The 25,753-nt window shown below is 35.2% G+C and overlaps 1 protein-coding gene across 1 annotated transcript in view; it reads left to right on the top strand.

Moving 5' to 3' along the window:
• The window catches only part of PIGK (phosphatidylinositol glycan anchor biosynthesis class K), a 108,578-nt gene that overhangs the window by 64,113 nt on the left and 18,712 nt on the right, over window positions 1-25,753 (top strand). The window contains exon 10 of the mRNA XM_055341384.1: window positions 6,742-6,826. Within this exon, the coding sequence (XP_055197359.1) occupies window positions 6,742-6,826 (85 nt within the window). The remainder of the gene's footprint in view (window positions 1-6,741; window positions 6,827-25,753) is intronic.

Here is a 25,753-nt window from a genome sequence, read left to right as displayed (position 1 = left end):
ATTGATGAGACCCCCCCCCAAAAAAGATCTCATTCAGTTTAAAAAAAAATGTTTGTAGAATTAAAATACATAACAACAATAATGTAGAAGACAGATGGATAAATAGAAATGTAAAACACTATTCTCCTTCGAGAAATGGTAAACATAATCAGTTTGATTAGACTAACTAGTCAAAGTTAGGTGTTCTAATGTCCAAAGTAACCACTATAACGGTAAATATATGTTATCACTACCATGTTAAAAGAGGAAAAAAGGATTAATATGATATTTGGTTAATTCAGAAGGAGAAAAAGAAGGAAAAAGGAACATCAAATAGATGGTAAATAGAAAATAGATAATAGTTCTAAATCCAGGTATATCAGTTATATTAAATATAATTAGACCAAATACCTCATTTTAAAAAGTAGGTTGTCATACTAAATTATGACCTAGCAAATCCATCTTCTAAATAATGACTCTAGAACAAGAGTTGACAAACTTCTCCTAAAGGACCAGATAGTAAGTATTTTAACCTTCGTAGGTCATATAGTCTTGGTTGCAAATGCTCTGCTGTTACAGTGCAAAAGCAGTCACAGATAATGCATTAACAGATGAATGTCTGTGTTCAAATAAAAATTTATTTGTGTATACTAAAGCCTGAAATTTGTTTCATTTGTTATGAAATATTATTTTTTATTAATTTTTTCAACTATTAAAATATGTACAAACCATTCTTAGTTCATAGGACATACAGGAACAAGTAACATGCCAGATTTAGCCTGTGGGCTATGGTTTGCTCCTGTTATAGAACATCTCTTGCACATGTTGACGAGAGAGTCTGAAATAATATTTATTGCAACATCTCTTTTTTTTTTTTTTTTTTTTATTATTTGAGAGCCAGAGAGTATGTGTGTGAGAGAGCGAGCGAGCAAGGAAGCACTAGTAGGGGAGAGGGGTAGGAGGACCAGACTCCTTGCTGATCAGGACCCTGGGATCATGACCTGAGCTGAAGGCAGTCACTTAACCAACTAAGCCATCTAGGCACCCTGCAACATTATTTCTAATAATAAATAATTGGAAGTAGTTAGTATTGAAATATACAAATAAAGTGGAGCATTTTTGTATTATATAGGTTTTAACAGGAACAAACTAGGTTGGTAATCACATTGATGTACTTGGATCTCAAAAACATAATATTAAGTGAAAAAAGCAAGTGGCTCAATTATACATGGAGTATAATTTATTAATGAAACTATAGAATTTCTACATACTTCTCATGTATACATAGATATGTATGTAGTAGCAAAATAAAATGGCTAGAATAATACACATAAAATTGTAGTTGTATGTACCTAATAGAGTGCCTATTGCAGGGTAAGTGCTCAATAATTTTGACAGGTTTTCCTCTGACCACCTCCACCACTACTATTTTATAATTGCTTTTGACTCTACAAAGGTAATTTCTTATATATACAAGCTAGCTGATTTTGTGAACTTTTGGTAAGCCTGCCTACAACTACTAGACAGGAGGTTACTCCTGAAGTCCCTCAGTGAAAGCTAGAGCTTGGTTTTCAGAAATTTTGTTAGAACCACTTGACTGAGTTTGCACAGGAGGTATTCTTTCTAACGGGCGTGTGCATTTTTATACTGTACTGCAAGCTGACAGAAAGTAAGGTGCATTTCAGCTGCTGGGCCATAAGTTAATATAACTTCATTCTCTTGGGAGTTAACTCTGTTTTGTATCTCACATTATGTCTCTTTCGCCTGGTTCATCTTCTTCCTTGTGCTATTTCAAAGTAAGTAGTAGTCAAGGTTCTGTTTTAATATCTTCTTTCACAAGTTTTTAGTTTGATAATTATAAGAATGATGATGCTGCAAGTTTGGAGGGGATCTCATTTCAAGGAAAATGATGCATTAGACTATCACCTCGTATAACCAGTATTCACAAAAATAAATTGCAGTGACTCTTAGGACCTTTCTGGAGTTGTAATAGCACTTTGTGTTTGTCGAGTACATTTGAGCTTTTCTCCCTTAGAGTGTCTTTAAACTCTCAGGAATGTCGTAAGGCCCAGGTTTGTCATGTGTATCTTGTACAACAATATGTGTTGTCAATTACATGAATGCTTGGGCATTTTGAAAAATACAATTTATGAATAGAAATTTTTCCATCTTTTTTTAAAAAACAAGATTGTATTAAGAAATTAATTTGCGGGATGTCTGAGTGGCTCAGTTGGTTAAGTGTCTACCTTCGGCTCAGGTCATGATCCCAGGGCCCTGATATTAAGTTCCTCATTGGGCTCCCTGCTCAGCAGTGAGTCTGTTTTTCCCTCTCCATCCCTGCTGCTCGTGCTTGCGCTCTCTTTCTCACCCTCTAAGATAAATAAAATCTTTTAAAAAAAGAAATTGATTTAGTTTTTCTATATACTTCAGTTTCAAGTAATGACTTTGAGTTATCATGTTCAAGAGGCTACACAAACTTTGGCTAGCTTCCTGTTTTTGATACATTTTGAGAATTTCTTCTTAGTTTTTTTTTTTTTTTTTTGGATTACCCAAGGTGATGTGTCTTGAATTATTTATTGATCTTCTTAATTTAAAAACAATTATTTATTTATTTGAGAGAGAGCATGCACAAGCAAGAAGAGAGGGAGAAGCAGTCTTCCCACTGAGCAGGAAGCCAGATGGCTCAATCCCAGAACCTTGGATCATGACCTGAGGCCGACGGCAGATGCTTTAACCTACTGAGCCATCCAGACACCTCTTGATCTTCTTAATTTTTAGTTTGTACTTGACATAGCACAGTTGTCTCTGCTTTCTTCTTTGTTCTTGGCCTTATTTCTAGTGTTTGAAAAGGTGCCTTGGTGTTCTGCTCACAGTAAACTTTGTCATTTTATGCACAAATAATCTAATCTCAATATGGTGATAAAGAATTAAAATCAGAGATGGTCTCGTATTAGGACATAGTAAGTAATTTTACAGTGCTATTTCAGGAGTGCTTGGATAGCACAGAAAGATTTTTGAGGGCATCAGTGACAGAATAAAAGAACACAAGAGATGAGGGTTGTAAAGACTTCGTAGGTGTTGGAATTTTACCAGCAGTATTTTATTTAGTATGCAGATGATTTGCATAATATTTCAATTTGAGAAGGTAGCATCACTATATGGACGCAAAACCCTTTTTATAATATAAACAAATTCCATTTACTATAGTTTTCTACAAAAGCACAGTTTAAAAAAAATAGTTAAGTAAAAAAAGGAATATACAGCTTTTTCCATGCAGAAATTATTCCCTTGTTATTTAGTTAAATTTTAGTGAAGGATCTTGGAAAAAGATAATAGATATTATAGATACTATCTATAAATAACATCTTTTAGGAGGGACTCAAAATATTAAATAAAATAAATATTAGGATGGCTTTAAGAAAGACAACCTTACCCTTTTGCAAGAGAAAATTTCCCAGTTTCCTTAGGATGGCAGCCATATAAATTAACATTTGTAGTTTTCTTACTTTCTGAATTAGACTAATGGCATGAACTACTTGATCAACAGCCTGATTTGGGAGATGAGGCTTAGAAAGTGGGGAAAGCACTCATTCTGCAAGAATGGAAGATACCTTACAAGAAGTGTGTGGGGGCGGTGTCCTTTGGAGGCTTGGTGGTGAAAGGAAAGAAAGAAGCAGCTGAAGATTAGAGTCCAAAGGAAATAAGATAAATTTTTTAAAAAGATAAATTCTGTTTGCACCACCTGTACCACAAAAAGTACCATTTATTAGTCTGTACTTCACCATTGCCACAGAGGAGGGTGCTCTTGAACTGAGAATCCTTAATAAAGCCAAATTATCTCTCTTCTCCTCATCACAGGGTAACTTGCTATTGCTGATTCTGGAGCAACCCAATACAAATAATCTTTAACGTAAAAAGAAGCCAGGATCTGCATAAAGTTGCTGCTTTAAGAAAACAAAATTTAAATAACACCTTCTTCACACACACACACATACACAGACACAGGGGGAGAGAGAGAGAGAGAGAGAGAGAGAGAGAGAGAGAATGAAAGGAAAAATAAAAAGAGAAAGGCCACAAAAAAAGAAACTTGCAACACAACACTTGATCATGAATAGCCTGTATTAAACAAGCAATTGCATTATGAAGGATGCTATGAATCAGAGTTCCAAAACTCAACAATTGAAATGGACAAACAAAAAGATGTATGAAACAGGAGCTGATTGAAGTCTGGAAGGAAATTGACAGAAAAAGACAAAAATCATTTCAGAAATGAAAACTAAATTTCAAGGTACCCAAGGGAAGATAGATATTACCAAAAGTTCAATAAGACACATAAAGAATAGAAATGAAAAAGTCAAGAAAATGAAACTGAAATAAGAGAGCTGAAAGGATCAGAGAAAGAGTGATGGAGAAAATCCAATATACTTAGTTCAAGAACTCAAACTAGAAAAACAAATGGAAAATGGACAGATATAACGTTTAAAATTATAAAACTTTTCTGAAATAAAAGGAGATCTTCATCTCCATATTGAAAGGAGTCCTGTTTGCCTGGGAGAATTAATCTAGAACAACTAACTTACCTATATATACCTGAGTATTAGAAGTTAAAAGGATCAAGAGACCACCCAAGCCTCCAAGCCAAAACATAAAAATAAGTATAAAATTTAAAATATATTAAAAATGAAAATAATTGAAAGGAAGTCAGCTTTGATACTTCTAGCAATATATAAAGTAAGAATGACTGACAGACATTTTTAAGAAATTCAAAATGAGAAATAATTGTAATTGATTGTGAAAACACTGAGGAAGTAAAAAACTTCTAAGTCCATAGTGATAAGTCATACAAAGATTACTTGTGAATTGTACTTTTTTTTTAAATATTTTTTTTTAATTTTTATTTATTTATGATAGTCACACAGAGAGAGAGAGAGAGGCAGAGACACAGGCAGAGGGAGAAGCAGGCTCCATGCACCGGGAGCCTGATGTGGGATTCGATCCCGGGTCTCCAGGATCGCGCCCTGGGCCAAAGGCAGGCGCCAAACCGCTGCGCCACCCAGGGATCCCTTGTGAATTGTACTTTGAGTGACTTTTTAAAAATGCCCTGCAGTTATTAAAGTTTTCATACCTACCCTTGGTTGATACATGCTAAACTGTTAAGATGTGAACTCTTGTGATATCTGCAACTTACTTTCAAGTGTTTCAGAAAAAAATAAAACAACCAAAAGAAACTATAGAGATGTGTCTGGAATTTTCATACTAACTATTTGATACTTTTAAAAAGTCACTCAAGAGGTGCCTGCCTGGGTGGCTTAGTTGGTTAAGCATCCATCCAACTCTTTGTTTCAGTTCAGGTCTTGATCTCAGGGTTGTGAGATGGAGCTCCACTTCGCGCTTCACACTGGGTGTAGAGCCTACTTTAAAAAACCATCTGTTCTCCCCACATTTGGCCTTGGCAACCATAATTCTGCTTTCTGTCCCTATAAAGCAATGTTTTGAGACGATTTTTTTTTCATCATGAGTGAATCTTCAAAATTCCCCCAAATTAATTAATTTTATACTAATTCTGCAAGACCTACACAAGCTTTTACCTAGTTAAGAGACTGTTTAAGCTCTTAAATAGGCAAAATTGTGTCCTTGTTTATCTGCCTTTTTCTCGAGAGAGATTCCACATTTTTCATCAAATTCCTTAACCGCAGCCCTAAAGACTCAGACCAGTCTGGTTTGATTATTTTTCAAGACAAATCAAGTTTCAATTTTTAAAATTTAATTTTTGTTGGTAGGTTGCTGTGTAGTTTACAGAAAAAATGGGTAAAGGAGGCTTAAATATGTTTAGGTCTTACTGTTTTGAAATATAATGATTTCTTATTTCAAATAGGGTCAATAATTTGTAAAAAACATTTTTTCTAATTCTCATTTGGGGAGATTTTATTTTTATTCTTTTGTCTACTATTTTATACTCTATTAAGTCTGTATTATGTCAACTCTGCATCTCGTTAATGTAGATATTAAAATATTTTTTATATAAAATAGCCTCTCAGTTACTGTTGTCTTCATTTTATTCATATATTCATTTAGCAAACATTTATTGAGTATTATATAGTAAACATTGCGTATACAAGAAAGAATAAGACATGGTTTTTGTCTTGAGGGAGGTGAAAAATATATCTAGACAGGTCTAAATAATTATATTTGAAAGAAGAGTGAATAAAGAAGGAATTGGTGGTTGGTCCAAACAGGAAACAGAATGGGGAGCATCAGAGAGGCACAGAGCTGCAAGGCACACTGGCGGGTGGCCAGTAGTTGGATGGGCTGAAACAGTAGACTGGTACCCAGAGAAGAAGTTGCTAGAGATGGAGGTTGAATGTGGTTGGAGCCAGGTTTTGAAGACCTTTAAATACTAGGTTGAAAAGTACACCCTGTAAACAGGGAATTCTTAAATATTTTTAAGTCTCAGAGTGAAAGACAGAATCTGAGAATATCAGATGATATTAGCCAATCTTGTTATGTCGTAATTAAATGCATTCTGAATGTACTTATAGCTGTGTCATTTAAAATGATCACTAGGTCGTTTTCCCTAGATTTTACTAAATACTGATTATTTCAGAAACATTAAATATACATTTTTAATAGTTTTAATGTTTGGCATATTTAAATATTGGCCTTATTTATTTTATTTTATTTTATTTATTTATTATTTTTTTTGGCCATATTTTAAAATAGCATTGACCTTAGTTGTGTGTTTTTTAATTCCTTTTTTTTCAGCTATAAGAAAGACCGGATGGATGAGGAACTAATGGAACCTCTGAAATATGCTGAACAACTTCCTGTAGCTCAGATAATACACCAGGTTTGCTTTCCATTTTATTCTTTTGAAAGAAACAAGATATTTAATCTTTGAGAAGTAATTGCCTTTGTAAGGTTTTTCAAAATCAATGTGGTATAGCTGAAAGGCATTCTAAGCCATCTATCCATATTTAGACTCCACCTATTACTGCTGGAAGTCTCATTCAAAGCACAATATTAAAAGGCTACTTGCTGTGTATAGTGGAATTCTTACTTATATAAAATACAGGGTAAAATCAGAATTATCTTTTGTTCATTACTTAACAACAAGACTTAATTTCAGAAAACTTTGATTTGAACCACTGTAGCACTTGTTAGTGACAAGGAAAAGAGCTGAGAAATTGTCATTTGGTATAATTTTTTTGAGTAGCTAAAATAAGAAAACAATCTTTCCTTACTTCCTTCATCCTACTCCATTATCAACCCTTATAAAGTGTAATTCTAAACGTCATGTGGGCAGGGTTTTTTTTTTTTTTTCCATTTCCAATTATAATGATTCTATCATCCCTTCTGCATAACTGTAGTATTAGAGAAGACAGGAAGACAGTGTGGTAGGTATTTCAACTAAGATTTTATAGTGTGATTTTGAAGAATATAAAGTCTGGCTCTGCCCTGGCCAGAATCTGATAATTTTAAATGGTCTGCTGATAAAAGAGTCATGGCCTTCAGAACTACTAGATTTTTTCAAAATCTGTAGATTATAGAAAATATAAAAAGCCCTTAAATATCAAAATATGTCAGAATCTTAGTGACTGTTAATTATTATTATGAGTCTTTCCTTACGTCTTTGTCAACCAAAAGAATTTTCGTTTCACTAATTTGGTTAGAAGTTCTGATTTGAGAGCTTATTAAAAGAAACAGGCTTTTTAAATTTAAAATGTTGGCTATCTAGATCTTTTCATTGACATTAAAATCTAATATGAAATCCTATGAGAAATTACACACACACATATATATATATATATATATATATATATATATATATATTTCATTCATTCATTCATTCATTCAACCAGAAATTTGCTGCTTTGGGAAGCCTATCTGTGTTTGGTAATCAGGTCCGGTCTGTATGTCAGGAATTCCCTGGTGTTGTCAGAGCTTAAATGACCTAACAGCCTGCAAATGTCACATTTAAAATTCTGTCTTCATGCCTGGCTCTCAGCATAAATGAATTAAACAGCAGAGCTGGCAGCAAGTCAATATGTTCTTAACAGTAAGAGTGAGCAACGAAACAGTTTGTGGTTTGTTCAGAATAGGTAAATAGAATCTGCCCGGAGCAGTTCACCTGGAATAAAATCTGAAACAGGAAACAAGAATTAACCTTTAGGATGGTTGACCAGACGAAATGTCAGTCATATTTTTGTAGCATGAAGGAACCAGTAAACTACGCTTTACGGAACAGCCGCATTTCACTATTATACACTGTATGAATTCACAAATGAAAACTTTTGACCCGGGAAAAAGTTTCTTTTGATATCTTTGGCAGCGTAAGAAGCTGTATTGATTTTAACACTGAATTATAACATTATAACGAAAATATTATAGTACCTGAAGTTACAAAATCCCAATTTTTAAGAAATTTGCAGGGTGCAGATGTATTTTCTTTTATTTTTCTTGAATAAAATTAGTTCTGTTCTCAAGAGGTAATCAGGAAAGGGCATTTTTAAACCAGGCTTATCTATTCTTGTTATTTCCTTTTATTGACAGTCCTACAACTTTGGGACTGTTACTATTACCTGTCCAAGTGGTCGTTAAGAAATATAGGAGTTATGTTGTTAGAAGTTCACTTATAAGTGAATTACTTGAAAACAGTTTTTTCCTCTAAGAAAATAGTAATACATGTGATAATTAGGCTCAGCCAGTCTCTCAAAAGCTTTTTAATCTGTAATATCCAAATTATAGCATAACTGTCATATATATGTAACCTCCACCTGTTACTGTTTCTATACTATACTAAAATAACCATTTTCCCATAGAAAATAGTTGATACAGTATATATGACTTTTTAGAGCCGTAATTCAGTAGAACAAATATATTTTTTCTATATTTTCTTAAAATTGGATTGATTTTCTCATCAGCCAACCTCTTTCCTTTCCTCTTGACTAATGATAGAAAGTTTAATCTAGGCACTTACACTCTAGATTTTTTCCCTCTTCTACTCCTTCTTGGGATGATGGAATCACAGTTTAGGTAACAGGGGTGGTTGATATGGCTTCACTGGGAGATTCAAAGTGTAGCTATTGAGATATACTGTTATATTTGTTGTTTGGGATCAGCATCAGTCTTTTTCTAGTAATCACTGAGATGGTTAGTGTCCACAGCACATATACATCCTCTGCACATGGCTAGAGCACTAGCAATGTTAGAGAAAGAAATCAGGGTTGACAGTGGCAAAGACCAGCTCTTTATTTGTTGTCATTCCTTATCTTTTTTTTTTATCCCTCTTGCTGTCTTTCTCACTTTCCTTTCTTACTCCTTTCCCCTATATTTCCTTCTGTTTGAGTCCTGTAAGCTAGAATTATATAAACTCTTCCCAAATGTTGGTGAATTTTGTTAGTATTTTCATTGGAAAGTGCATTTATTTATTTATTTATTTTAAGATTTGATTTATTTATTCATGAGAGACAAAGAGATAGGGGCAGAGACAGAGGCAGAGGGAGAAGCAGACTCCATGCAGGGTGCCCGATACGGGATTTGATCCCAGGACTGCGGGATCACTACCCGAGCGGAAGGCAGATAGATACTCAACCGCTGAGCCACCCAGGGATCCCTGGAAAAGTACATTTAAATGCAGTATCTGTTACATAGTGGATACTGGACAAGTATGATGACTATTGATTGTTGAACTTAAGGATCTTTAACATGCTAAAAAGCTAAGAGAGTTAAAGGATCTCCAAAGATCATCCAGAGATTGTTGACAACTATTCATGATTTTCACGTTCCTTTCATAGCCAACAATGGTAGTATTAATTAAACATTTTTAGTACATATGCAAATTGTAGCATTCATTATATTAACAATTTAGGCAATCTAGTGTCCTACAACAAAATTTAAAAAGTACAAATCATAGGAAAGTGTAAATTGGAATTTAAAATTTAAAAAGTACAAATCATAGGAAAGTGTAAATTGGAATTACTGATATAAGGAACATTACTATATAGGAAACTACAACTATCTTTTTAAGGATTTATGAAGTTTTTTAGGACTTAAAATATTATGAAGAAATAGAAAAACACATACAAAGAAAGTAGTTTGGTTAACTTTGTATGCTTATATTGGTAATTTCTCTTTAAAGGTGATTATTTGGGGAAAAAATTAAGTTGATTTATTTGGGGCACCTGGATGGCTCAGTCAGTTAAGCATCTTGCCTTTGGCTCAGGTTGTGATCCCAGGGTCATGGGATAGAGCCCTTTGTCTCTCTCCCTTTACCCCTCACGTTGCACTAAATATACAGAAAGAAATAATAAAATAAAATATCTAAGCCTGTACATTTAGATATACAAAATGACACTAATAGAAAAATGTAGGTAAGTCTCATGTACAGAATACACAGATCATCTTGTTACCCTAGAAACCTCAGAATGTATATGGATTATACAAATGATAAAGGTCACATCACAGACCAGTGGCAAAATAAAGAACTATTTAATAAATGATGCTAGGACAATTGATTATTTTTTGGGAGGACTAGATTCTTGCTTTATTACACATGGAAAAAATAAATTCTAATTGGATTATTTATCAATACAAAAAAATTGAAAACAAAATAATGAGAAAGTATGTTGGTAAATATTTGTAAGTAAGGACTTTCTAAGCATGGAAAACTGAAGGAAAATTGACATATTTGACTTAGTAAAATGTAAAACTTAAGACTATCACAGTGAAAAGGCAAATATCAAGGTGGAAAAATTTTTCCTCACAGAATTAACATCTTTAAATATCACTTTAATAAAGTAATGAAAAAATCTAACCCTCTGATACAAAAGAAGCAAAGAGCTTATACAGACATGCTTCAGAAATTTATTTCAACTTCAAAATAGCTAGTAAACTGATGAAAACATGTTAATATTTAATATTCATCAATACTCTAAGAATTGTTCATTTCAACCATAAAGTACCACTTTTAAAAAAATCCCTTAGGTCAGCAAAGATGTGAAGAGTAGTAATACTCAGTAATGACAGAGCATACACACTACTGTAGAGGAGTGTACATTAGCACAGATCAAGGACAATATGGTCATTTGTACCAAAATTTGTAAATATGTTTATAATTTATGTTTAAATCACATGGTCAGTTGAATACACATGGTTTATTCTTCTTCCTGAAAAACTCTACTAAAGTGATAGTAAAGACATAAAAATATATAAACTCCAAAAGACAAAATGTGAGAGGAGAGAATAACAGACAAGAGGCAGTAAAAATTGAAAGAAGAAATGTAGTTGAACAAATGGTGACCAACTTAGCAGAGTGGAAAAACTGAGCCCTAACTTCCATCATGGGGAAGACCTGTAAGAGCAAGCCAGTTTGTCCTGTAGAACCCTGGAAAGGCAGGCACCAGGTTGTGTGCAAAGAGGAACTCCCAGTGTCCTCTTCCTATTTACTTCTCAGAACACTGAGAACTCATTGCCATTAAAATTTCATATGCCATCAGATTGAAGGTTGGAGAATTCCTTCCTGAATATACTAGCCTAATATAAAAATAATGTACATTTTAATTTCATAGGACCCTAAGTCCTTCATACTCAAGTCGTGCTGGTTTATCCCCCTGGTAGTCTCAGTGGTTGATAGGTGCTGCTAATGCATGATTGCTGTTTTATTTTTTAACTCTGAATATACAACTAAGAATTACCAGACTGTTGAAGAATTTCCTTATTTTGAACAGAAGAAAAAAAATTTTTTTAAAGATTTATTTATTTATTCATGATAGACACAGACTGAGAGAGAGAGAGAGGTAGAGACATAGGCAGAGGGAGGAGCAGGCTCCTCACAGGGAGTCTGATGCGGGACTCGATCCTGCATCCTGGGATCAGACCTGAACCAAAGGCAGGCGCCCAACCGCTGAGACACGCAGGCGTCCTGAACAGAAGAAAATTTAATAACACTACCAGCACCTTAGAAGGAAATGAGAAGATATTTTATTTATGAAATAGGATACTATATAGAAAAGGAATATTCCAAAAACAAGGAAGAGGCTCTTGGAAATTAAAAGTATGAGAGTAAAAGTAATTTCAGTTGAAAGTTTTGAGGGCAAAATTGAAGAACTCTCTCGAAAGGTAGGACCACAAGACAATAAGGAAATTGGAGGAAGGGTAAGAAAATTGGAGAAACAACTGTTGATAGATCTGTGTAAGTCTCTCATATTTCTTTACATCTTGTGGGCAGAGACACTGATAGGCTTTTGTTCTGGATTATGTTGTCAATGTTTGTATAGTGAACAGACTTGGGAAACAGAGATAGTGACTCCTTTAGGAACAAAGGGCAGATTTGTTTGCTCTGCAGTATGATAAAGATAAAGGTAAAGATGGGACAGTTTTTTTGCAGCTTTTTTTTTTCTTAAGATTTTATTTATTTATTCATGAGAGACACACAGAGAGAGGCAAAGACATAGGTAGAGGGAGTCCAATGTGGGACTTGATCCCAGGACCCCGGGATCACATCCTGAGCCAAAGGCAGACACTCAATCACTGAGCCATCGAGGGGCCCCTGTTGCAGCTTCTTTTTTTTTTTTTTTTAAATTTTTTTTTTTTATTATTTATTTATGATAGTCACACAGAGAGAGAGAGAGAGGCAGAGACACAGGCAGAGGGAGAAGCAGGCTCCATGCACCGGGAGCCCGACGTGGGACTCGATCCCGGGTCTCCAGGATCGCGCCCTGGGCCAAAGGCAGGCGCCAAACCGCTGCGCCACCCAGGGATCCCCCTGTTGCAGCTTCTTATACAAAAAATTTAAGATTTCCTCATCTGAGGATTTCCTGATTTGTTGCATAAACTTACTAATTACACAGCATCTGCCTAGGCCTGCCACTGCATTGTCCCTGTGGGACTTGGGATGCAAGGACAACTGGCACAAACATGAATAATTTCATGCTGCCATGACTAATAAAGTTCCTTGTCTCTGACCCAGGAGTTCTAGGTCTTTTGCCATTAAATTGCTCCAGGCCTACCTGTTGCCCTGGAAGCAGGGTAAAATTTAACACCCTTTACAGTTTTACAATAACTAGTGAAGTCCCACATCTGAGTAATCCAAGTACTAAAAAAAGAGGACAGAAAAAATGGAGAGGAGGATATATTAAAGAAATAATATAAGAAAACTTTTCCAGAACTCAGTGGCTTACTAAGTGATGAGTACTATGAAACAAATAGACCTCATATCAAGGAACATCATTTTGAAATTTTAAAACAGTAAAAAGTAAAAAGGAGACTCTAAAAATTTCCAGAATGGGAGGGGGGAAAAGGCTACCATCAAAAGAACAAGAATCAGAGCATCATTACACTTCTTGATAGTAACACTGAAGTGAGAAAGCAGTGGAGTAATGTCTTTGAATTATGTGAGAAAATATTTCCAATTTAAGATTCTATTCACTGCTAAATTATACTTCAAATATGTAGAAGAGGTATTCAGAGTTAGAAAAATATTTTTTTCATCCCTTCTCAAGAAGTTAGTGATTTATTGAATGAATGAATGAATGAACCAAAAAACCTGAAAACATACCATCTAGGATACAAGAGACTGACTCATCAATGTGAGATGCTAGTGAAACTCCCAGATTGATGGTGAAGGAAGTTTCAGGTGACAGCCATACAGAACAGAAGCTGTAGTCTTTAAATACAGACTCTTCAATTATATGTGAGTAAAACTTGCAGGGGTTGGGGGGAAGCTGGGGAAGGGGAGAGTATGAACTGAAACAGGATGATGGAGTGCTCCAAGATGATTGTCTGTGGGACCAGTAGAGTGATGACAAATTATCTGATGTGTTTAGCCATACTAAGAGAAGGTTTAGTATTATCTTCAGAGTAGATTTAGTAATAGCTACACAGAAAATTAAGCCAACAGGGAGTTGAAGTAAATATTAACTTCAGAAAAAAAAATCGTGTAAAAAAAGATAGAGAATCAGAGTGTATTTTGTGGCTCAACTCAAACAATAGTTACATAGTTATAAAATGAAACAATTGACTGTTTTACTAGAAATTTTAATGTAAATATGTGTGGAAGATAGGAAGAGGAGAACTGGTAAGGAGAGGGGATGAATAGGGAGCATGATATCAAGAAACAAACTTATTCGGCATAGGAAATTAGTACTTACAGTGTCTAAGATTTCAAAACAAGTCAAATAATGGTATAAGCATATTATCTAGAAAAGTTGGAGGTAAATATCAGAAGAAACAGATAACTCTGAGATGGTTAACTGAGGCAGGAGAATTGGCGATGAAGTAGTAATAGAACTATTAGTTTTTGTTATGAAGCTCTAGTTAGCTTCTAGAACAATGTTCAGGCAGTACTTTACTAAATACAAAATTTACTAAAAATAAAACTTAAATGAAAAAGACAAGTCAATGAAGCCTTATGTTATTTCTTTGAAAAGATAAAATTTATAGTACATTTAGCTAGCCTGAGTAAGAAAATAGAAGTTCCAAAATCAAGAATTAAAGAGGGAGGATCACTACAATCCCTTTAGAAATCAAAAGGATTATAAGTAAATTTTATGAAGACCCTTATCCCAACAAATTAGATGACTTAGGTGAAATGGACAAATTCCTAGAAAAATACAAATATTAAAAATGACTTGAAACAGAAAAGCTGGGCAGCCCCGGTGGCTCAGCGGTTTGGCGCCACCTTCGGCTCAGGGTGTGATCCTGGAGACCTGGGATCGAGTCCCACATCGGGCTGCCTGCATGGAGCCTGCTTCTCCCTCTGCCTGTGTCTCTGCCTCTCTCTCTGTCTCCGTGTCTCTCATGAATAAATAAATTTAAAAAAAGAAACAGAAAAGCTAAATAGACTTTTTTCAAGTCAAGCAATAAGTTTGTAAATTAAAATCTTACCACAAAGAAAAGTCTAGACAGTGATGGCATCAATGTGAATTCTATCAAACATTTAAGTAAAAAATAATACACCATCTCAGACAAGTGAAGAGGAGGGAATGCTTCCCAGATCATTTTGTGAGGCCAGTATACCCTGATATCAAAGACATCATAAGAGAAGAAAACCAGGGATCAATATCCCTCATGAGCATACACACAAAACTATAACAAAGTATTAGCACAGGAATAAGAGACCACTTGTGTCAGGTCAAACAGCTAGTCTGTGGTAAAGCCAAGAGTTGAACATGGTCAGTTTGCACCAGAGCTTGTATTGTACTCTTACACACTGATACATTGTGCTGTGAAGACAACAAAGATATGGTGTGAATTCAGTAAATACTGACTGAATGTAAACCTCCAATGAGTCTGTCTGTTTTTGGTCCTGATGTTTATTGTGCCCATGTAGGAAATTAAATTTATCTTACTATCTCAGCCTGTTTCTGATAAGCATATATATGCATGACTTAAACATTTTGATTAGAAACCTTTCAGTAGATACTTTCCTGGAATTTAAGATGTAGGAGAAATCTAATTCTGGGACTCAATAGCATGAAACAATTTTATTTTCTTCATTAATTCCAGACCCTCCACTAAGGCAAAGGCTCTGTGTAAACAAAGGTACAAGCCATGTATGCTTTAAAAAACTTCAGTTTACTCAAATGTTTTGTGTCAGTGAATACTTTGCCTTAATAGAGATGTATTATCCACTACCCCCCGACTATGTTCTTTTTTATTTTTTTTAAAGATTTTTATTTATTTATGACAGACACAGAGAGAGAGAGGCAGAGACACAGGCAGAGGGAGAAGCAGGCTCCATGCAGGGAGCCCGATGTGGGACTCAATCCCAGGACTCCAGGATCACACCCCAGGCTGAAGGCGGCACTAAACCACTGGGCTACTGGGGCTGCCCCCCACTATGTTCTTATTCATATTCCAACCTTTCTCTGAATCCCCCAATTTCAATTATAAGGCTCCTTAGAATCCTTTAATATTTTTAAAGATTAGTTGGGCAGCCCCAGTGACCCAGCGGTTATATATATATAACCGGTTAATATATATATATATATATATATATAACCTTTATATATATATATATAAAGATTATATATATATATATAAAGATATATATATATAACTTTATATATATATATATAAAAGATTAGTGGATTGCAAGGTCTCTATTTTTTAATGCATCTCTGCACAGTGTACATGATGATGATGCAGTTTAACCCTACTATTCTCTTTCATTCACACAAGCTGCTCAAAAAATTACCATAGAACTCTGTATCCATTAAGGATTAAGTTTACTACAGAGAGGTATTGGAGAGTGGCCTATCAGGCCCTGGTTTAAAACATAGGAGGTTATTGTGCAAATGTTTCATCTGTGCTTTTTTTTTTTTTAAGATTTTATTTATTTATTAGAGACACAGAGAGAGAGAGAGAGAGAGAGAGAGAGGGAGGGAGGCAGAGACACAGGCAGAGGGAGAAGCAGGCTCCATGCAGGGAGCCCGACGTGGGACTTGATCCCAGGACTCCAGGATCACGCCCTGGGCTGAAGGCGGCGCTAAACCACTAAGCCACCGGCGCTACCCTCATCTGTGCTTGCTTTTTTTTTTTTTTTTCATCTGTGCTTTCTTAATTCCTTTTTAGTCCTAGATAAAAATGTTTCCAGTATAACCAGTTTATATAGTGTCCTGGTATTATATCCATTGGTTTTCTTTGGGAGTACTCTTGGCATGTGAGTGGAACAGTTCTTTCACTGTGCAAGACTGGCCTGGGCATCACAGAATATTTGGCATTCCTGGTGCCATTAGTGCTTCTCAGTCATTTGATACCAAACAATGCTCTCACCTTTTCTGAACTCCTACCCTTGTAGAGGGCAAGACTTCAGGTTGAGGACGACTATAGGTAATTATTTGCAATAATGCCCATAGAACCTTTTATTTGTCTAATCTAGTCTCTTAATCCTCTAATTATGATATTTAAAGATAAATATAATTAGGATCTCTGCTCACTTGTCTAAATTCTGAGATACTGTCTTAGACTCTGCAATTCTAGCTTCTGTCACTATATGAAATGGATTTGTATCATTTTTCGTTCTTCTGTCCTTGTTTATGATTACTCTTCTTCATCTTGTTTTACTGTAGCTATTTCAGCATTTTAAGGTTTCTCTATTCCAATAATACCTACCTCATTAAAGCTAAACTTTACTAAAGTTTGACTGAAATGTCTATCAAGTGGAAAATCTGACACCTTTTTAGAAATGTGCCTATTGAATTATCGATATCTGGAAACTCATCAAAAGGTTGCTGAATCCATATCACTCTCTCTGCCTAGGGACTAAGATTGCTTTCAAATCTTATAGAGCTTTCCCTAATGATTGCAAATTTAAAGCGGAAGCCTAATGGAAAATAATATACTGTTCATTTATTTTCATTCAAATTATAAGGCAAGTAATAAAAATTAAACTACTTGAAGGTCATGTGCTGTTCTTTTAATATCAACTGGGATATGATTTTAAATTTATATAAATTAACCTCTGCTTTCATATTATAACTTATGACAGTCACTTCCAGAATGTCACTTTTCAAGGGAGAAATGAAATGGTAAAGCTGTTTGAAAATAGTGATCAATATTTCAATACTGGTATTTCATCAACTTTATATAGGTTTGAAAAATTTGGTGCATCTATAAATTTGTCATCATAGTTTTTGATATATTAAATTTCTGTATTAGAAATGAAATATGTGAGGGGCTCCTGGTTGACTCCGTTGGAGGAGCATGCAACTCTTGATCTCAGGATTGTGAGTTCAAGTCCCATACTGGGTGTAGAGGTTACTTAAATAAATAAATATTTTTTAAAAAAGAAAAATGTGAGCCTCACTAGTCATTAAGTATTCCAAAATAATAATAATAATAAATACCCATTTTCACTGAATTTGTAAAAGTTTTTTAAAATGAGAATAGTCGATTAGTGAAGAGACAGTGTGATGGATGATGAGCATGCTCATAAATTGCTGATGGGATTGTTAAGTTAATACAGCCCTTCTCAAAAGTAGTTTGTTAGTGTGTAATTCTAAATAGTAATTCTACCTCTAGGATTTTATTCCAGAAGAAGGAATTAGGTTAGGACAGAAAGATTTATGTTTAAAACTGTTACGTTTGTTATAGCATTTCTTAGGAAATAACATAAAATAGAAGTAATGTATTAGAGTGTACTGGAATTGAATCCAAGTTTCAATGTAATAGAGTGAACTGGAATTGAATCCAAGTTTCAACATTTAGTAACTGCCCAGTTTCTGGCAAGTCTCTGTCTTTTGTTGAAAGAGAGAGAGAGAGTGTGTGTGCACGCACATGCGAGTAAGCGGGGAGGGGCAGAGAGAAAGGAAGAGAGAGAATCTTAAGCAGGCTTCATGTTCAGCATTGACCCTGGTGCAGGCTGAAATCTGAGCTGAAATCAAGAGTTAGACACTTACCATCCTTGGGCAAATCTTTTTTTTTTTTAAGATTTATTTATTTATTCATTCATTCATTCATTCATTCATTCATTTATTTATTTATTTATGAGAGAGACAGAGACACAGGAGGAGGGAGAAGCAGGCTCCATGCCGGAAGCCTGACGTGGGACTCGATCCCAGGACTCCAGGCTCGGGCCCTGAGCCAAAGGCAGGCGCCAAACCGCTGACCCACCCAGGGATCCCCTGGGCAAGTCTTTTAATCATTCTTTTGCAGATTATCCTTTGGAAATATGAAAATGATGACAATGACAACAATAATGTCTTGGCAGTGTCTTGGTGATAGCAAGACAGCAGACCACTTCATCTGAGTAAAATGCTGCTGAATATACCTAGTTAGGTCCTGTTCAATTTCTCATACCATATGTTACAAATATTTGCTGTAGTCTTTATGCCTCTACTTCACTTTTATCCCTTTTAATGTTCAGCTTATGACTTAGTTTTCTACGTCTGGAGAAAAATGAGGTAATTAGGCAAACACTCTGTCGGTATACCTTTCCTGTACCTTCAGACTCATTCGTGTCTTCATGAGCCTTTATCTTTTCTGTTCATCTCAAAGGAAGAAGTGTATGAGTTGTGTTAGATACCTTGCTTACACAGTCAGGAACCTTGTTCTATCAGTTATGTCTCTCGTCTTTATACTCTCCACTGTTGACTTAGGTGTCTTTAGTCCTTAAAACGGTCTTCTTCAGTTCTGCTTTCCCTTCAAGCTTTACCTTTTTCTCTTTTCTCTCTTTTGATATTTTAAAAATAGCTCTCAACAGCAGAAAAACAATCGATCCCATTAAAAAATAAACAAAGGACTTCAGTAGACATTCCTCCAAAGAAGGTATACAGATGGCCAATATGCACGTGAAAAGGTGCTCAGCATCATTAATCAGAGGGAAAATGCAAATCAGAACTGCAATTAGTTACCTCTTCATACCCATTAGGATGGCTGTTATGAAATAAAATAAAATACAGAAAATAACAAATGTTAGGATGTGGAGAAATTGGAACCCCTGTGCACTGCTAGTGGAAATGTAAAATGGTGCAGCCACCAGGGAGCATAGTATGATGGTTCCTCAAAAAATTTTAACAGAATTAAAAAAAAAAAAACAATTTTAACAGAATTACCATATGAACCAGCAATTCTACTTCTGAGTCCATAACCAAAAGAATTAAAAGTAGGAAATAAACAGGTGTTTGTACCCCAAGATTTAAAGCAGCATTACTATAATAGCCAAAAGGTTGAAACACCCCAAATGTCCATCAGTGAATAAACAGATAAACAAAATGTGGCATATACATATAATGGAATATTATTTAATGTTAAAAAGGAAGTAAATTCTGACACATGCTTGAACTTTGAAAATGTTATGCTAAGTAGAATAAACCAGACACAAAACTACAAAAGTTGTATGATTCCATTTATATGAAGTACCTAGAATAGTCAGATTCAGATAAAGAAAATAGAATGGTGGTTGCCAGGAGCTGAGGGAGGAAGGATGGGGGAATTCTTGTTTAATGAGTAGAGAGTTTCATTCTGAGAAGATGAAAAGTTCTGGAGAGGGATGGCAGTGATGGTTGTACAACATTGTGAATATTCTTACTGCCACTGAAGTGTACACCTAAAAATGGATAAATTGGCAAATTTTATGTTTAGTTCACCACAATAAAAAAAATGAGCATTTCTTCATTCCTGTTTCTTTTTCAGTTTATTCAAGCTTGTACTTTAGCAGCTGCACTGTAACTATTCTTGCAAAGTTTACTACAATTCCTTAATTTTCACATCATCTTAATCTTTCACTTCTTTGTGGTATTTGCTTCTGTTAATTAATCTCTCTGAAACCTTTTTTCTTTCCTCCTAAACCATCACTGTATACTGGTTTTCCTCCATTGTCTGATCACATCTTTCGAAAATCTTTTCAGATCTCTTCCTAGACCTACCTCTAGGATTTTGTTCCTTTTACAAATTCCTACTGGACATATGCTTCCTACTGTTTGATCTACCCTACTGGCTTTTACATAGCCTTTATATGCCAGTGATCCCCCACATATCCTCATCTCCTTCTTGAGTTGCAGAATAATATTTTATTATTTGTATGATAGCTCCACCTAGATCTTCAACACATTGTCTAACAGAATTCACCTCTTTCCTAAAGGGTTCTTCTATTATGTTTAGTATCTCAGTGCTGTGTATTCTCAGTAATGTTGCTTTAGAATCTTGGGCTTTTTTTTTTTTTTCCTCTGTCTCTCCTCCTCCTTTGCTCCCTTCCTCTCCCCATCCATTTCTCTTTCTCTCCATTTATCTCTTGTCCCTCTCACAGTATTCATATACATTAGTTATTAATTCCTACTTATTCTGTCCCTTAAATGTCTCTTAAATTCATCTGCTTCTTTTCATATTTGTTGTTCATCCTCAAGTAGGTACACAGCATATTTTATGGTTAATCATAATTATCATCAGAAAATAATTAGTACCATTACAAAATTTATCACTCCCATTTCATGCATGAGTGAACTGAGGGATAGAATAGTTTTAAGTAATTTGCCTAAGGTCTTCCATCATATAAGTGATAGAGCCAGAATTTGAACATAGGTCTGACTTCAAAACCCATCCCCTTAACTACTGTGCTGTAGTACCTCCTATGAACATTGCAGAGTTCTTGCAAAGGAACTTTGTCCCCAGGAAATGTGATGAATGAGGTGTCAACAGATGTATGTCACAGTTAGTTGCAACCATATTTTGGAAGACATAAATATCAACAGTTAGTTCAATATTTAGTACATGAATATCCACTTATTTAGAAACTGTCCTAAAGAGAATTACTCACTTTCTTCACAGTTCTATTCCTGATTTCCTTCTCCAGCCCCGTGTCCACCCCTTGTCTCCTCAGTGAGACCTTGAAACAAGGTAGAAATCGAAAAGGATATGGGTGCAAGAAGTGATAGGAGAAGGTGCTAAAGGTTAGCTTGACTAATTTAAAATTTACCTGTCATTGACTTTCTTGAATCAAGAAAAGTCTCTCCTATGTGGCCACCCAATCTGAGGGTCCATGTTTAGTTCTGATAGTTCAGCAACATTAAGAGTTTGATAGCCTTCTGTGACCTGTCCTGATCATCTAGTAACCATTTATAACAGTTTTAAAAACACCTTTTGTGGTCTCCATAAAACTGATGATAAGGATGTTTGTAATATTAATTCATTCACTGTTAGCCTGTACGAATGCTTCATCACTTCCCCACCCCTAAGGGAGGCCTAACATATCATCATTTGTGCAAACTATAAGAAAAATGAGTGCCACGGAGCCCAGATTTCTAACTTTCACGTAACCTTGAGAACTTGAGAATTTCCTAAATATGACTAAAATAAACAATCAGTGATTAAAAACAAGTACACATTTCTTTTATAAGTCGAAGTAATTTTAGAGTTTGTCACATTTAGAAAGCGAATATCCGTAATGAATATTAGACATTTGACCTTCTGTATTGCTTTAAGTATTAAGAATTTGATAATAGTTAACTTTACTCCCTTTGCAGTACAGCTTTATCATCTTCATTACTAAGACAAAAGGCTTTCAGAAAACTTTTTGGTGTTTCTTCATAGAAAATACAAAATTTTGGGATCCCTGGGTGGCGCAGCGGTTTGGCGCCTGCCTTTGGCCCAGGGCGCGATCCTGGAGACCCGGGATCGAATCCCACGTCAGGCTCCCGGTACATGGAGCCTGCTTCTCCCTCTGCCTGTGTCTCTGCCTCTCTCTCTCTCTGTGTGTGCCTATCATAAATAAATAAATAAATAATTTAAAAAAAAAAAGAAAATACAAAATTTTAATTCTTCTTTTAAAATATTTTGTTGTTAAAATATATTTTATAATGAATTTTCATCTTATTAAGATGCCATGATATAATTGTAATGGTGGTTCTGCAGTCAAATGCTCTACCCCTGAGCTATACCCCCAGTAATGGTGGTTCTGGATGGAGTTTTTGTCTTTTAAAATTCATTGTAATTTTGTAAATATGCCAAATAAAAGAATATTTTCATTTTCTATATTCCATTATATCAAAATGTATCACATAGCTCCTGATATCCTCTTAGATTTTTCTGTTTGTCTTAAAGATTCAGTGTAGACCATAATATTTGGGGCATAAAGTGTGCTTTGGTGGAGGATTGTGGGTGAATGAATAATACCGGCTTTCTGGGGATTGAGGCAAACAGTACTAGAAGAGAGGAGATGTACCCTTTTTAAGCTCCAGGAAATGGAAAAGTAACGTGCTTCTTGGCTAGTTGCCTAGCTATATATTTGTACCAAATTTTAAGATAGAGAATCTGTACAAGGAAGAAAAAGTCTGTTACACAGTGAAGCAAGTAGAACCAGATCACTCATGCCCAGTGCATCCTATGCTTCTGATAGAAAGGTTTTAATTTAGGGTGTAATAGGTAACATTTTAATTTTTAAAAAAGTAAGGGAAATACATCGTTGCTTGTTATCAGTTGCTGTCATTGTTATATGCCTATCCTAATGAACTTGACAGCGGTTAAACCCAGAGATCCACTAAATCAGAAATGACATGGACTAAAAAGAAAATGAAACCCAAGACGATCTCTTCCCATATAGATCCAGAAACCGGCTGTTTGGATATAGACGTGCTGAGATACAGTACCCTTCAGCTCATGCTACATACTTGGTGGTTGTTAGATACTGACTAGCAACGGAACAAAATATTTTAAGTAGGAGTTATTTAATCTGTCATCCAAATTGACCTGAAATCACCTTGATGTGCTTCCTGATAGGAGTTTAGATTATCATTCTGTAAGCTTTAAAACTGATATATACAGGTCAGAAAAGTCATTTTTTATATTAGAGGAATCAATATCTTTAGTTGCAGGCTTTTAACATGACTTTCATTTCATTGTACCAGTCATACCTGGTAGGTAATTCATGTAGTATATTTCAATTATAATTTCTGATAACTTTTAGATAAGCATAGATTTCTTTTTTTTTAAGATTTTATTTATTCATGAGAGATACACAGAGAGAGAGAGAGAGAGAGAGGCAGAGACACAGGCAGAGGGAGAAGCAGGCCCCATGCAGGGAGCCTGATGTGGGACTCGATCCTGGGTCTCCAGGATCACACCCTGGGCCAAAGGCAGGCACTAAACCGCTGAGCCACCCGGGTTGCCCATAAGCATAGATTTCTTTCAAAGATTGTTTTTACTTTGGTCTACATTCAGATGTATTTATCAATACCTGATCAAGATATTTAATTGTTTGATTTTGCTTGTGTATCTTTTTTATTTGCCAGTTCTGTCTCCAGGGTTATTAATACCTTGTAAAAACAGTAATATCCATGTTACCTACCTAATTTTGATTAAGAGATATCTAGTTTAAAATGTGTCAATACGGGATGCCTGGGTGGCTTAGCAGTTGAGTGTCTGCCTTAAGCTCAGGGCATGATCCCAGGTCCGAGGATCGAGTCCCACATCGGGTTCCCTGCATGGAGCCTGCTTCTCCCTCTGCCTGTGTCTCTGCCTCTCTCTCTCTCTCTCTCTCTTTCTGTCTCTCATGAATAAATAAATAAATCTTTAAGAAAGAAGAATGTGCCAATAGACAAACATCTTAATCTTGTGAAATAAGCATGTTTACATTTAGGTAGTTTACTAAATCTATAACATTGTTAGAGATCTAATCATTATAAACGGATATGTTAGGTGCTAATTAAGATTTTTATTCTGGTAAGTAGCTCTTTACCTAAAATTGTTAAAGTCTGTGACAGAGTAGATTTAACTGACGTGTTAACAACTGATTTTAAAAGTTTTCATACATCTTATTTTACTTCTTTCTTTCCTTGGCACATCTCAGTTGGCTGTTTCTTCCAAAAATAAATTAGTAATTGTAATAGACTATAAACCTTAGCCTGCTGTTTTCAACTAGTATAGAAGTAGAAAAGGGCTGTTTGAGAGTATGGTCATTGATTAAACCATATACAGGGCCTTTCCATGGGCAAGATCATTACTAGTAGAGTATGGGAAAAACAATTCTAAGATTTGTTTTTGTTGTGCAAATACGTTAAACAATTTTATAGTGACCACCATGACTAAAAGTGACTACTTTTGTTAAAGTACTTTTTTCAAACTTTATATCATTTATTTTATTTTATTTTATTTTTAATTTTTATTTATTTATGATAGGCACACAGTGAGAGAGAGAGGCAGAGACATAGGTAGAGGGTGAAACAGGTTCCATGCACCGGGAGCCCGACGTGGGATTCGATCCAGGGTCCCCAGGATTGCGCCCTGGGCCAAAGGCAGGCGCTAAACCGCTGCGCCACCCAGGGATCCCTATATCATTTATTTTAAAAGAAGTTTAACTTATAATCTTTTTAGGTACAAGTAAATGGTATTGCAAAAACATTAACTGAAATTAATTTTTGTCTCTGAAGAGTGACTTCACTTAAGCACAGAGGAGGCTTCCTGATTTGTTCTTTAGACTGTATGTTTCAAAAGAGAAGATACCAATCCTCACACTTAAAAGCATTTTGATGATCCTCTTGGGAGACTCACAGAAGTTATGAAAATTCTGCCTAAAACCAAAGAGTTGGAATTTAAGTGTTTCTTAAACATAAAATAATGTCAGAATACCTGATTTCCCAGTGCTTTCATAGAATCATATTACCTCAATGTTAGAAGATCTAGACTTTTAAAAATCCATCCAATTCTTGAATCTCTTAGATGACATCCCTCCAAAAGATTGTCAAGTAAAGGACAGATTCAGACAACTCTAAAAGAAAATCACTATACAGTTAGGGAAGGAAAATCTTTCTTCTACTCTTAAGTTTTGTGGCTGGGCCTGAGAATTGAATAGAAATAAGACAGATAAACAGGAGAAAAACATACAGATTCTTACTTAGGATTTTTATGTGCACGTGAGGGTATTCATAAAGAAAATGAATACCCAAAGAGCAATTGGGACTAGGAGCTTTATATTTTAATAAAGAAACAAAGCTTTTGTGGAGAAGTGATAAGACAAAGGGGCTTGAAATAGGGGCAGTACATTGAGGGAAAATGAGTAGGAAATTTAGGAGGGAAACTATTGTAAGATAAGGGCTATTTTAGTAGGTTAGTTTGTACAGATTGATTTTAGTGTTGACTGCCAGTATCCAGTGATAAAAATGTCTTCCTGGAACAAAGAGAGCACCTTTTTCATGGGAAAATTTTTTTTTTTTTATCTTTTTTGAATTGCTTTTTTTTTTTTTTTTATTAATTTTTATTGGTGTTCAATTTACCAACATACAGAATAACACCCAGTGCTCATCCCGTCAAGTGTCCCCCTCCGTGCCCGTCACCCATTCACCCC

This window comes from Nyctereutes procyonoides, unplaced genomic scaffold, assembly GCF_905146905.1.
Source record: "Nyctereutes procyonoides isolate TBG_1078 unplaced genomic scaffold, NYPRO_anot_genome, whole genome shotgun sequence".
In the NCBI taxonomy this organism is placed as follows: domain Eukaryota; kingdom Metazoa; phylum Chordata; class Mammalia; order Carnivora; family Canidae; genus Nyctereutes; species Nyctereutes procyonoides.
This window is presented reverse-complemented; position numbering and strand designations above follow the sequence as displayed.